General features: G+C 35.4%; 1 protein-coding gene across 6 annotated transcripts; it reads right to left on the reverse strand.

Annotated features, from left to right (window-relative positions):
- Positions 1–443: 443 nt before the first annotated feature.
- On the reverse strand, positions 444–13,707 carry LOC131522747 (deleted in malignant brain tumors 1 protein-like). Of its 6 annotated transcripts, none has more exons than XM_058748434.1 (30): positions 13,344–13,707; positions 11,237–11,395; positions 10,962–11,106; positions 10,537–10,721; positions 9,335–9,433; positions 9,118–9,156; positions 8,847–8,945; positions 8,312–8,677; positions 8,042–8,137; positions 7,846–7,890; positions 7,576–7,671; positions 7,369–7,416; positions 7,150–7,251; positions 6,947–7,039; positions 6,677–6,772; positions 6,433–6,507; positions 6,163–6,258; positions 5,956–6,003; positions 5,737–5,838; positions 5,548–5,625; positions 5,278–5,373; positions 5,031–5,108; positions 4,736–4,831; positions 4,472–4,498; positions 4,213–4,369; positions 2,848–3,059; positions 2,367–2,542; positions 1,783–2,174; positions 1,340–1,584; positions 444–985 (listed from the first exon to the last, which is right to left on the reverse strand). In XM_058748434.1, exons 2-30 carry the CDS (start codon positions 11,316–11,318, stop codon positions 936–938), a joined length of 3,519 nt encoding a protein of 1,172 aa, XP_058604417.1. In that variant the 5' UTR covers positions 11,319–11,395; positions 13,344–13,707; the 3' UTR covers positions 444–935. The 6 variants fall into 6 exon arrangements, with proteins under 6 accessions (XP_058604417.1, XP_058604413.1, XP_058604414.1 ...); XM_058748430.1 differs by having other exon boundaries at positions 4,736–4,834; XM_058748431.1 differs by lacking the exon at positions 13,344–13,707 and adding an exon at positions 11,783–11,798 and having other exon boundaries at positions 4,736–4,834.
- Positions 13,708–14,297: the final 590 nt, after the last annotated feature.

A 14,297-nucleotide genomic window follows, 5' to 3' on the forward strand; every position in this document is an offset into this window, starting at 1 on the left:
AGGAGAACTCTTAGTGGTAAGATAAAATATTTTGTGAATACAGGCCCAGGTCCTTGTTAGGGAAATCCCCCGCCCCCCATCCTTAATAGTCTGCTTTATAGTGTTTATAATGAATATAAGTAGTATGTTGATTTAGGCTTTTTTCTCTCTAAACCTTTTAGTCAATCTTGTTTCCATTACACCATACTTTTTTCCATATTATTTTCTAATGTAATGCAAAATGTTTCATATTGATTTATTATTATTATTATTATATTAATATTATTTATTATTATATTATTAACACAGTATTTGCTTGATAGGCACCAGTAGTAAGAATCCCATAGTATGTTTCACTTCAGTTCATTTATGGCAAAATAAAAATATATACACAAGATAATTGTGTTTGACAAAGTGCATTTGAAAAAGGATTGCTTTAATGAATTAAAGAAACACTAATTAAAATTTCAGTTTGTTTAAGAAGGATAATATGATCTGATTAAATATACATATGTGACCCTGGACCACAAAACCAGTCTTAAGTGTCAATTTTTCAAAACTGAGATTTCACATGAATTACATGAAAGCTGAATACATGAGCTTTCCATTGATGCAAGATTTGTTAGGATTGGACAATATTTGGCCGAGATACAACTATTTGAAAATCCGGAATCTGAGGGTGCAAAAAAAAAAATATATATATATTGAGAAAATCACCTTTAAAGTTGTCCAAATGAAGTTCTTAGCAATGCATATTACTAATCAGAATTTAACTTTTGATATATTTACAGTAGGAAATTTACAAAATATCTTCATGGAACATGATCTTTACTTAATGTCCTAATGATTTTTGGCATAAAATAAATATCTATAATTTTGACCCATACAAGCGATTTAAGACTGGTTTTGTGGTCCAGGGTCATATATTAGAAATAACGATGCTGATGATGATCAGATCACTCTGCTGCCTCAGTCTTCTCACGCTGTCTGAAAGCATGTCTCCATCCTGCACAGTGTAGTGATAAAGACAGTAGTCATAGATATAAGTATAATACCAGTAACTCAAACCTGGACAGCTAGAGATGGCAAATTATACCAATATGTACTATTATATTGTCTTTTTAATGTATGCAAAATGTAAACAGATTGCTCATACAAAAAGTCTGATTTTATTTACTCTACTTATGTTGTTTACCCCTTATTTCATTTCTAGAATTCTTTGGAATTCTCCTTTTGTGCTCCATGGAGACAATAACAGCATGTGGGGTTGGAACAACATGAAGGTAAGTAAATAATGACAGAATCTTTATTTTGTGTGGACTGTTGCTTTAAACCTGTGTGACTCAGAGAGACCTCTGACCTTTCAGTTTGATTGGCCCCAGCGTCACAGTATTGGTGTGGTAGGAGCTGTCAAGGGATCTCTTGCGACGGAAGCGGCAACCTTGGCGGCAGCGAGAGTTGTAATCATCATCAGGGCAGATGATCACCTTACACTGCAGGTACACATAGGCATGAGTCCGGAGGAACTTGAAAGCCCGGAAACTGAACTGAGCATAGTAGTGTTCACCACTGGTGTAGGAATAATATGTGTTGTCTCTGGGACATCTACAAAAACAAAAGAAGAGAAAAACTATTTGGATACAGTTTGATCTACAGTCAAACTATTAATGCTTATGAGTAAAAGAACATATTTAGACTAAGAACAACAGAATTGGTACTAATGTTGTCTATATGATCCCAAATGATTTTACTGTCACATATGATATGATGGTGGAGTCACATTTAAAAATGAAAAGGTCTCACCCGTTACGTAGCAGGTCATAGGAGCGATCTTTGAAGTCATTGGGATTTGGAGACGCTACACAGGTATCCAGGAAGAGATCCAGACTGTTGTCAGGCCTGTTTAGCTTGACCTGAACATACAGAAGCTGATTCAGGTTCACTTCATATGGAGAGTCATAAATTTGTTGGTTGAAATTGCTGGAGGTGTAGAAGGCAATGCTGGCATTAAAGCGGCCCGTTCCTGTGATGTTGGCATTGATGATCTCCCTGGCCTTGTAGAATATCTGCACCATGGTGTCTGGCTCCATTCGGCAGCCCACGCGTAGCAGGAACTGTGACTGATGAGTGATTTCACCCGACTGAGACTGAGAGGCCCGCACATTGTTTGTGTAGGACACATAACCATTCATCATCTAGTAGGAAGAAACAGAGAGCAGGAGATGTTGTGTGGTAACATGTTCCCCACTAATGCACAAATTTAGGGTGTATTACTAATCTCACACAGCAATATCAAGAATTAAAGGCAGACGAAGTTATTAAGAGTAATTTTCAGTATTGGCACTTGACTGGAGCCATACTGGATCTCAAACATGTGTAAATCATACCTCTTTGTTGGTTCCACATGCATCAAGTGGGAAGCTAAACACAACTTCAGTACTGCTAATAGTGGGTCTGCAAAGATGGTCGTCCACATAAAGGTAATTTGCACTCAACCCGAGTGAGTTCAGGTAAGACCTCTGAATGACAATGACCATGTTGTCTGAGGAACAATCCACTCGTCCTGCAATACAAGAGTTTCATCCCCTCAGTGTAATTTTTCACTTTTAATATATTTGCTGAAATACATGGTAGACAAAGGCAATTGGTTATGGTTACAGACTACCTGTTATGACAGTACACTTAATCTTATTAAGCGAAAAAATATATATATATATATATATATATATATATATATATATATATATATATATATATATATATATATATATATATATATGGCAACAGAGGGATCAAATATATGTTATAACATCTGTTTAACATGATTATTTCAAGAAATTATTGAAGCTTTATTTCTCAAGGCATTACCTTGATCTGCGGTGAGAGAGCTTGTGAAAAGGGCCTTGAAACCATGGCTGACATCAGAGTAGTCGCTTCTGAAGACAACAGTCAAGTATCGTGAAGAAGAGTGAAACACCTGGTGTGTGGTGTCACTGAAGCAGACTTTTCCCAGCTGTGGATGACCAGTGGAAGAGCCGTCGTATACTGAGATGTAGTCACAGTTACAGCAGCGCTCCAGTCTGAAAGAAACAGGCAGAATGGTACCTGATTTAGAAAAAATTACTTTTTAAACCACAGTAGATTTAAAGGAGCCATCTGTAATTGGTTCCACCTGCAGGTTTAGTACTGCATAAATAGGCAAGGCAAGGCAAGGCAAGTTTATTTATATAGCACATTTCATACACAATGGTAATTCAAAGTGCTTTACATAAAAGGAAGTGAAATAGTCATTAAAAATAAGAAATTAAAAATAATAAAAATCAACAATAAAAACAAAGTGATTTAAAAATTGATTTTAAAAGAATGTAAAACATTTAAGAATAGAAAGTGATTATACATAGTGCAATCAGTTCGGACGTAGCACAGTGCTCATTCAACAAATGCACAGCTAAACAGATGAGTTTTGAGTCTGGATTTAAAAGTGGCTAATGTTTTATCTGATCTCTTCTGGAAGCTGGTTCCAACTGCGGGCGGCATAATAGCTAAAAGCAGACTCCCCTTGTTTTGTGTGAACCCTTGGTATTTCTAACTGACTCGATCCTAATGATCTGAGTGGTCTGTTAGGTTTATATTCAGTGAGCATATCTCCAATGTATTTAGGTCCTAGGCCATTTAGAGACTTATAAACGAGTAAAAGTACTTTAAAATCAATCCTAAATGTAACTGGAAGCCAGTGTAAGGACCTGAGGACTGGTGTAATATGCTCAAATTTTCTGGTTCTAGTCAGAATCCTGGCAGCAGCGTTCTGGATGAGCTGCAGCTGTCTAATGGTCTTCTTTGGAAGGCCGGTGAGGAGACCATTACAATAATCCACCTTGCTGGTGATAAAGGCATGAACCAGTTTCTCCAAGTCTTGACTGGAAACAAAACATCTAATTCTTGCAATGTTTTTGAGATGATAGTATGCTGATTTAGTTACTGCTTTGACAGTAAATAAGCTACAAAAAATCCTCAATTATCAAAATACTCCAAAAGTACAAATAACTTTTTAGTAATCATTTTAATAGTTATTAAATAATATATTTAAAAATAAATTATAGTGTTAAATTAAATTAAATTATGTTAATTACATTGAATTATATTAAGTATAAATATGATGTTTTCATCAACATTTTTAGATAGCGAATATGATTCCACCAGCTTTGCACAAGTCACCACTGATCTTTCACTTACTGCACATCAGCAAATGTCAGGAAGATCCTCTGTCCTTGCTGAGCAGAGAGATACCACACACAGTAGGCATTGTCGTGGTAATAGTTGGGGTAGGTTGGACTGGAAAACAACCCAGAACCATACAGGTGTCCTCCACACTGAGGATGAGGAACTGGATCTAAAGAAAGAAGTGTGTTCAGTCAGTGTCATCAGAATCAGATACAAATGTTATATGAATTTATCCTCAGGCATTCCAAAAAAAAAAGAAAAAATGCAGTACCTGTTGTTGGGTATGATGGGCAATACCCTGAATAAAGAGAAAGAGATAAAACTGTATGAGCATGAACCAAGAGTATGATGTTTCAGTTTTCTAGTAATAATTCACCAAAAAAGCCCCTGGTCAAAGTATGCTTTAAAGCAAATAGCAGTGGATACATTCTGTAAAACATAATTTGTATATCTATGCATATTATGTATTATACATAGTCTAATACAATTTATGATATGCTGAGCTGTGAATTTCACCTGTTTTTGAGTAACTTACAGTGAAAGTCATAGCAACAGTTGCCATAGAACTGACAGTCATAGTTGCATGAGCAGCTGCCGAAATGGTATCCACAGTTATACATGCAGGAGGGACCTGCTATAGTAGAGAGAGAAAATAATGTCATCAACGGGTGTGTGAGATATACATTATTGTGTTAAATGTGTATATTTAGTTAGAAAAGCCACACTGGATTCATTACTGCCTTTACAGAAATTGTTGTACATTTAACTGATCCATTTCATGCCATTAATCTCATCAGTGTCACTTAAATTCAAATGAATGGCAGCAGCACCTGTTGTTTCTGTTGTTTCGTCCCAGGTTACTGGAGTTTCTGTTGTTGTTGTTGGTGTTGTTGTTGATGAGCAGTAATCTGTGTAAAAAGAAGAGATAAAACTGAAGTAATGGCACAATTTTCCATTGATTCAGCAAAACCCATTTCATCACAATAAATGTAATGACCCATGTACTCACTACATGAAAAATTTGTATTTTTGGTTATATTGCACTTAAAATTGTCTGTCTGATAAAGAAAAACTCACAGTCATAATCAAGGCAACAGCTGTCATAGTAGTGACAGTCGTAGGTGCATGAGCAGGTGCCGAAGTTATGCCCACAGTTATACATGCAGGAGGGAGCTAGCAGAGAGGAACAGATTTTACTCAGGATGTCATCAGTGTAAGTTTAATGTGCACATCATTGGGTCACTTAATTGATTAGTTTACTCATTTAGTTATAAGAGCAAAGCTGAACTAATTACTGCCTTTACAACGGTTGTTTAAGTTCATTAGTGTCACTTAAATTCATCTCACAGAATTCAGGAGTAGTTGTTTCTGTTGTTGTTGTTGGTGTTGTTGTTGGTGTTGGTGTTGTTGTTGATGAGCAGTAGTCTGTGTAAAGAGAAGAGATAAATCTGAAGTAGAAGAAAAGTAATGCCACAATTCTGCTTTGATTCAGCAAAATGCATTTTTTTCACGTCTGTCTGATCAAGAGAAACTCACTGTTGTAGTCAGGACAACAGTCCCCATAATGCTGACAGGCGTTGTCACATCCACAGCTGGGAAGTAATTCACCACAGATATCCTTACAGGAGTAATCATCTACTGTTGAATGTATACATTTATTTTGAAGTGACAGGTTGAAATTACTCCACTTACATAAGTGGTTATCCATTCAGCTTATCATTAAATGTCATTATACTGTAATATCAGGCTTAGTACCTATTAGATATGTAGTTGTTGGTTCTCTCGTCAACTGTGAGCAGTAGCCTGCATAAAGTGAAGAGATAAAACTGCAATTTGTTGTACATTTTGTATTGTAAATTTAAACATATACGAACATCAGAAAATCAATTTGAAGTCTGGAAAGCTCAATATGAGAGAGATTTGTGTATAGTAATTGATTTTGAAGTGTCTGATCAAACTCACTGTCGTAATCAAAGCAACAGATGCCATAATAATGACAGTCGTAGGTGCATGAGCAGATGCCGAAGTCGTGTCCACAGTTATATATGCAGGAGGGAGCTAGCAGAGAGGAACAGATTGTATTCATTATGTCATCATTGTATGTGTAATGTGCACATTATTGGGTCACTTAATTGATTAGTTTACACATTTATTTAGAAGAGCAAAGCTGGACTAATTACTGCATTTACAAAAGTTGTTTAATTTCTTTAGTGTCACTTAAATTCAACTCACAGAATGAAGGAGTATATGTAGTTGTTGTTGGTGGTGTTGTTGTTGGAGTTTGTGTTGTTGTTGTTGAGCAGTAATCTGTGTAAAAAGAAGAGATAAAACTGAAGTAATGGCACAATTTTCCATTGATTCAGCAAAACCCATTTCATCACAAGAAATGTTATGACCCATGTACTCACTACATGAAAGATTTGTATTTTTGGTTATATTGCACTTAAAATTGTCTGTCTGATAAAGAAGAACTCACAGTCATAATCAAGGCAACAGCTGTCATAGTAGTGACAGTCGTAGGTGCATGAGCAGCTGCCGAAGTTATGCCCACAGTTATACATGCAGGAGGGAGCTAGCAGAGAGGAACAGATTTTACTCAGGATGTCATCAGTGTAAGTTTAATGTGCACATCATTGGGTCACTTAATTGATTAGTTTACTCATTTAGTTATAAGAGCAAAGCTGAACTAATTACTGCCTTTACAACGGTTGTTTAAGTTCATTAGTGTCACTTAAATTCATCTCACAGAATTCAGGAGTAGTTGTTTCTGTTGTTGTTGTTATTGTTGTTGTTGTTGTTGGTGGTGGTGTTGGTGTTGTTGTTGTTGATGAGCAGTAGTCTGTGTAAAGAGAAGAGATAAATCTGAAGTAGAAGAAAAGTAATGCCACGATTCTGCTTTGATTCAGCAAAATGCATTTTTTCACGTCTGTCTGATCAAGAGAAACTCACTGTTGTAGTCAGGACAACAGTCCCCATAATGCTGACAGGCGTTGTCACATCCACAGCTGGGAAGTAATTCACCACAGATATCCTTACAGGAGTAATCATCTACTGTTGAATGTATACATTTATTTTGAAGTGACAGGTTGAAATTACTCCACTTACATAAGTGGTTATCCATTTAGCTTATCATTAAATGTCATTATACTGTAATATCAGGCTTAGTACCTATTAGATATGTAGTTGTTGGTTCTCTCGTCAACTGTGAGCAGTAGCCTGTATAAAGTGAAGAGATAAAACTGCAATTTGTTGTACATTTTGTATTGTAAATTTAAACATATACGAACATCAGAAAATCAATTTGAAGTCTGGAAAGCTCAATATGAGATAGATTTGTGTATAGTAATTGATTTTGAAGTGTCTGATCAAACTCACTGCCGTAATCAAAGCAACAGCTGTCATAGTAGTGACAGTCGTAGGTGCATGAGCAGATGCCGAAGTCGTGTCCACAGTTATACATGCAGGAGGGAGCTAGCAGAGAGGAACAGAATGTATTCATTATGTCATCATTGTATGTTTAATGTGCATATCATTGGGTCACTTAATCGATTAGTTTATTCATTTAGTTAGAAGAGCAAAACTGGACTAATTACTGCCTTTACAACGGTAGTTTAAGTTCATTAGTTTCACTTAAATTCATCTCACAGAATTCAGGAGTAGTTGTTGTTGTTGTTGTTGATGAGCAGTAGTCTGTGTAAAGAGAAGAGATAAAACTGAGGTAATGGCAAAATTCTCCACTGATTCAGCCAAAACCATTTCATCACAAGAAATGTAATGACTCATGCATGTATTTTTGTTTGTATTGCATTTAAAATTGCCTGTCTGATCAAGAGGAACTCACAGTCGTAATCATCGCAACAGCTGTCATAGTGGTGACAGTCGTAGTTGCATGAGCAGATGCCAAAGTCGTGTCCACAGTTATACATGCAGGAGGGAGCTAGCAGAGAGGAACAGATTTTAATCAGGATGTCATTAGTGTAAGTTTAATGTGCACATCATTGCGTCACTTGATTGATTAGTTTACACATTTATTTAAAAGAGCAAAGCTGGACTAATTACTGCCTTTACAACGGTTGTTTAAGTTCATTAGTGTTACTTAAATTCATCTCACAGAATTGAGGAGTATCTATAGTTGTTGTTGTTGCTGCTGTTGTTGTTGTTGTTGGTGGTGTTGTTGTTGTTGTTGGTGTTGTTGTTGCTGCTGCTGTTGTTGTTGTTGTTGGTGGTGTTGTTGTTGCTGCTGTTGTTGTTGTTGTTGGTATTGGTGTTGTTGTTGTTGGTATTGGTGTTGTTGTTGTTGTTGGTGTTGGTATTGGTGTTGTTGTTGTTGGTATTGGTGTTGTCGTTGGTATTGGTGTTGTTGTTGTTGTTGGTATTGGTGTTGTTGTTGGTATTGGTGTTGTTGTTGTTGTTGTTGGTATTGGTGTTGTTGTTGCTGCTGTTGTTGTTGGAGTTTGTGTTGTTGTTGAGCAGTAATCTGTGTAAAGAGAAGAGATAAAACTGAGGTAATGGCACAATTCTCCACTGGTTCATCAAAACCCATTTCATCAAAAGAAATGTAATGACCCATGTACTCACTACATGAAAGATTTGTATTTTTGGTTATATTGCACTTAAAATTTCCTGTCTGATAAAGAAAAACTCACAGTCATAATCAAGGCAACAGCTGTCATAGTAATGACAGTCATAGGTGCATGAGCAGCTGCCGAATTCATGTCCACAGTTATAAATGCAGGAGGGGAAATCTAGAAGAGAGAAAAACATATATTATCCATGAGGCCATTAATACATATGCAACTACAAAAACCATCAATATGTGTGTGATGTATGACTACAGGAACATTAGCCTCCTTCAACATTCAGGAAACAAGGGAAAGGTTTGAATCAGAAAGACAGACAGATGAGATTTAAGTGAACCTGTTGTAGTTGGCCAAGTTGTTGTCAGTGAGCAGTAGCCTGGATAAAGGGAAGAGATAGAAAAGTATTTTTTATCTTGTATTGTAAATTTAAAGCTATATGAGCAAAAGAAAATTATTTTAATTACATTCTGGAAATTACAGACAGTATGCTCAGTATGAGGGTTGATTTTGTGTATAATGATTGATCTTGAAGTGTTTGATCAAGAGGATCTCACTTTTGTAGTCATAGCAACAGTTTCTGTTGTTCTGACAGGAGTCGTCACATGAACAAGTGCCAAGGGAGTATCCGCAGTTATTCCTGCATGAATTGGAATCTAACAAACAGAGAAATAGATTGTACCCATAATTATAAGTAATGGTGATCACAATAATCTCCATCCCTGTTTCCAGATTGTTCCTCTTAAGAATTCTGCTTTCTCAATTGTTATATTAAATATTCTTTAGTATTTCTTGAGGAAATATTAGAAAAAGAGAAATGCAATTCCATTTCCAAGTGACGAGTTAACTTTGAAAAATGCATTAAAAAAATTCTTGCAAAAGATGGTTTTACAAAAACTGTTAAAAATACTACTGACAATATTCATGTGTATCTTTAAACATTGCAATGTTGGGTGTATTGCATTACTAAGTAATTAATTACTGTAATTACTTTCCAGTGAAAAAGTAATGTAAGGGATTACTCTTAATTTTTCTCTAATTACAGTTCTGTAATTCTATATAAAACAATAGTGCATTAAATATCAAAATTCATCATCTAATGTTAAAATGTATGCTTATAATGTAACCTTCCTTTTAAATGCTACGGTCAGTTCAAGAATCATTTATGCAATTTTACATTATTTATTTGAAAGAATTAAAAGAGTTTCATGTCTATCCTTGTATTGTTCAACTGGATGAAGTTTATATAGGATTTAGAAAGCAATAAGTAATGCAATACTTTTTAGAGAGAGCAATTAATAACTGTAATCTTTTTACACTGTTGAAAATGTAATTAATAGCTAGCAATTAATTACTTTTTTAGAGTAACTTACCCAGCACTGAAACATTGTATATAAACTAGTCAGTAACTACATTGATTTAAGCCTTAAATAAATGATAAGTTGTTCTTCTGATACAATAAAAAGAAGTGTTTCATAGGAGTCTTGCATTTGGGAATCAGACTACCTGGGTTGTACTGAATATTTCTGATTCAATTAAAAAAGGCGGGTCATTAAAGTGGTTGATTTGGGAATCTGATTACACTGGTTAAGCCGATTTTCTAAAAAAAAAGAACGGCCTCATAAGAGTCACACACTAGGGAAATTAACTGAAATGGTCACTGAATGCATGTGCAAAAAGCATTGGCAGGATCGAACATTCAATCCAGAATTATTTTAAGAAATAACATTCATTCTGATCATTTCATTTAATTGCTTACCTACAAAGAACCAGTTTGCATGAAATCCTCTTCTTGATACACTGCTATCGCTGTAGAAAAGCACAGTCAGATCATTGTTGCTGGAATTGTACTGTTTGTTTGTGTTGTCCCGTATTTCTCCCAGTAAGGGGTAGAGTGTAGTCGGACCATCATATACTCTGATATAATCACAGCATTCTTCCAAACTAGCAAAAAAGAGAAGACACACACACAGAGAGAGAATCAAATTCATGTTTTGTCATAGAATATTTAAAAACATAAATTGTTCACAAAACAAAAAAAACTTTATTTTTTCCTTAAGATTAAGTTTAATCTTTTTTTTTTTTTTAATCAAGAATTAAATTACATAATTAAATTAGTTTGCTAAAGATTTAGAGACAAAAAAAGATAATTAATGGTAATGGTAGATAATAAATGTTTCCTACAAAACATCAGTGAAGCTCAATAACACGGTCGTCGCCCCTGTGCTACGAATGGTCCATGTGCACCGTGAGTTATCAGGGTAGTTACTAGGGTACTGAGGGCTGAAAAATTCACCCATCCAATCTGTCATAGTGCCACCACATGATGCTTCACATAGAGATAGAAAACAGAGAATTTAAAAAATCATCACAACAACTTAAATGCAGAGAATAACATTTGACAAAAAACAAGATAGATAGATAGTATTTTTTCTTTTGCCGGTTAATTATATTCTTACCCTGAGATGTTTTAGCAGTTAGAAGCAGACAGAGAAGGAGAGTCAGAGCTTCCATTTTTTCTCTCTTGATCAAGTTAGCCATCAGTTTTTCAGCTGCCACTTATATAGTCAAAACCACCCTAAGGAGGATTTCTTTATGACACATCAATATCCTGGAGCCTGTGAGGGAAAAATATCAATAGAGTGGCATAATCGTGGAAAAGACAGCTGAATATTATGCAAGTTTTATTACTCTTGGATGTCTGTTTACACAAAGTTTGTGATTATGGAGTGATCATGTTAATTAATCTATATTAAACACATACTCTTAGGCAAAGTTATCACCATTACATAACAAAAACATTTACAGTTTTACAAAAATATCAAAATGAACGTATGAAACAGAAGAGAGCAAGTCTGGGGTGTGACACAAGAGACATGAAAGTAGCACCAGTTTCAGTACCCGAATGAAAAATAAAAAGTGTTTTCAAGCAACAATTATCTATTAACATTATCTGTACTGCATCACTATCACAAACTTTGTGTCAACAGATATAAAATACATACTGCATTCAGCTGTGTCGTTTCCACAATTAAGTAATTATAGGCTCCAGGATATTGAACCGTCATAAGGATGTTGTCCTCTAACTGTCCTTCTCTGCATTCTTTTAATTGTTAAAATCTTTTAAAGTAAGATTTTTTTTTTCACGGGCAGCAAATTCTCAAATTCTTAAAAAACAAAACAAAAAAAAAACAGCGTCAGGGCCATAGCCCAATTCAACTTTTCACTGCACACAGCAAATGAGGTCTGATAGACCTGAAGTCATTCACTGGGCAGCAGAGGTGGGGGCAAGTCACACATGTTCAAGTCTCAAGTCCCTACCATCAAGTCTCAAGCAAGTCTCAAGTCACAGTACAAACAAATCAAGCAAGTCAAGTCAGTGGCTCACCTCAAGCAAGTCATTTCGAGTCCTGATAAGGGTCAAGTCAAGTCAAGTCACAGTATCAAACAGGAACAAATATATTTTTGCCACACGACCTTATTCATTTTTCCTCAGAAATTAACTTTTTTAATTATACATTTTAAATAATAATGTTTTAAATATAACATTTTGAAAATAGGCAAAATACTACTTTGTATACTGATAAGTCTGTAATTGAGAAAATATTGATAAAAATACAAGATAAAAATATGTATCTCATATTTATGTTATATTGAGTTTGACCATCCAAGGAGATGATTTTGCACTAAATATCTCCAGTGAAGACTGGGATTCAGTCTCGGAGCCCCAAATTTTTCATCGGATATAGACACCCAAACATTGTTCTTGAAAACTATAGTCAGTCATCATGGCTCAAAACAAGAAACCTATTACTGTTAATGTTTATGTATCTTCCCCTGTAACTTATCGATTTCTTTGATTTTACCTTAATAAGAACTAAATTGACAGCTGTGCATTTAAGGTCTGCCTAAGCTTTTTGTTTTGTTTCGTTTTTGTTTTCTGTTTGTTCTGTTGGGGAAAAAAAATAATTAAAAAAATTGAATATAGAAATATGAAATGAAATGATAGGCCTACTCTACGACATTAATGCCACCAGTAAGTGGTGGCAAATCACTGCTTTATCACAGAAGCGTTCATTGAACTGATTCATTCAAAATTGATTCGTTCATGAACAAGCAAGAATGGGCCACTGAATCACTCAACCGATTCGTTCAAATCCCTGGATTCGTTCAGTATTCAGTGTGTTGCTTAGAGACGCGCGTAACTCTAGCTGTGGGCTCAACGGAACTGGTGGCAGCCGCGCTGAAAATATTACTATATCGTTATAAATATAAAAACTCATACTAAGGCCGTTTTGACAACATGTCTTGGGTTTTGGGTTCAAGAGAAATATCACTAATCGAAAACACTGTGGTTTCCGGGGTACAATTCCATATATTGATTTACAAAGAGGGATACTTGACACTAAAGCACTGTTTTGAGAGGCGAAACGCCAGCGAAATTAAAGTTTGACGTCGTTAATTACAAACACGAGATTAATAATTTATAATCACTTTAATTTAATGACAGACCTAAGCTGAATTTAAGACCAATGCTGTTTTCAACTAACGAACAAGTTTACATACATTTCCTTTATGAAGTGGTGACGTCCTGGCCTTGCAAATGCATATAGCTTGGAAGAGTGTTAATCCAAACATCGCGAGATTCTCTTGCTCCCTGTATTTGGCGCGCTGTGTTCCTGCGCTCGTGCAGTGTCATGAACTGCGCAGACTCGGATCTCTTCTGCCGCTGGTTCAGCGGCTTGCGTTTTGTTTACCAAATTATGTCGCACTCGCGATGATTTATAATAATAATTAGTTGTTATAAAGTCAAGTCCTGCCGAGTCATGAAGGTCAAGTCAAGTCAAGTCTCAAGTCACTGGATCTCAAGTCCAAGTCAAGTCAAGTCATTTTCTTTATTTAGTCAAGCAAGTCACAAGTCCTTAAATTTGCGACTCGAGTCAAGTCATGTGACTCGAGTCCCCCACCTCTGCTGGGTAGTAAAAGTACTCAAAAAGTATTCTTCAATGAAAGTATGGATACTGAATAAAAGTTTTGCTCAAATAAAATTTAAATTCAGAAATTTAAATTCTAAAAAAAAGTAGAAAAAGTAAAACAGGAAAAATAAAATGAGAAGAGAGAAGTTTCTTGTTTAAACATTTTTAGTAATTTTTATGCAAAGTGGATGAACTGTATAAAATATTTCCAAAGAAAAGACAACAGAAATGTTGAGGGGGAAACAAAAGAAAATGCATAGCATGGAATTTTTTTTTACTTGATTTGTACAGCATGTTGCTTATCCACACTGACAATTTGTTCACGTCTTGCAGTTTTGTCCCTTTTAAAGGGACTGTTTCTTCCACGTTTAACAACAACAGTCTTCAGATTTGTGGGTAGACAGTTTCTGCAAGATTCAGCATGTGGCATACAACACAAACAACGCACTTTGACAGTGACACTCAAACAACATATAGCTTTGAGAGTAGCTCAGTTGCTTTCAGAACAGCTTTTTTATTAACAAACTATTGTTTCCAATGATTA

The sequence above is a fragment of the Onychostoma macrolepis genome, chromosome 17 (assembly GCF_012432095.1).
Source record: "Onychostoma macrolepis isolate SWU-2019 chromosome 17, ASM1243209v1, whole genome shotgun sequence".
Classification (NCBI taxonomy): Eukaryota; Metazoa; Chordata; class Actinopteri; order Cypriniformes; family Cyprinidae; genus Onychostoma; species Onychostoma macrolepis.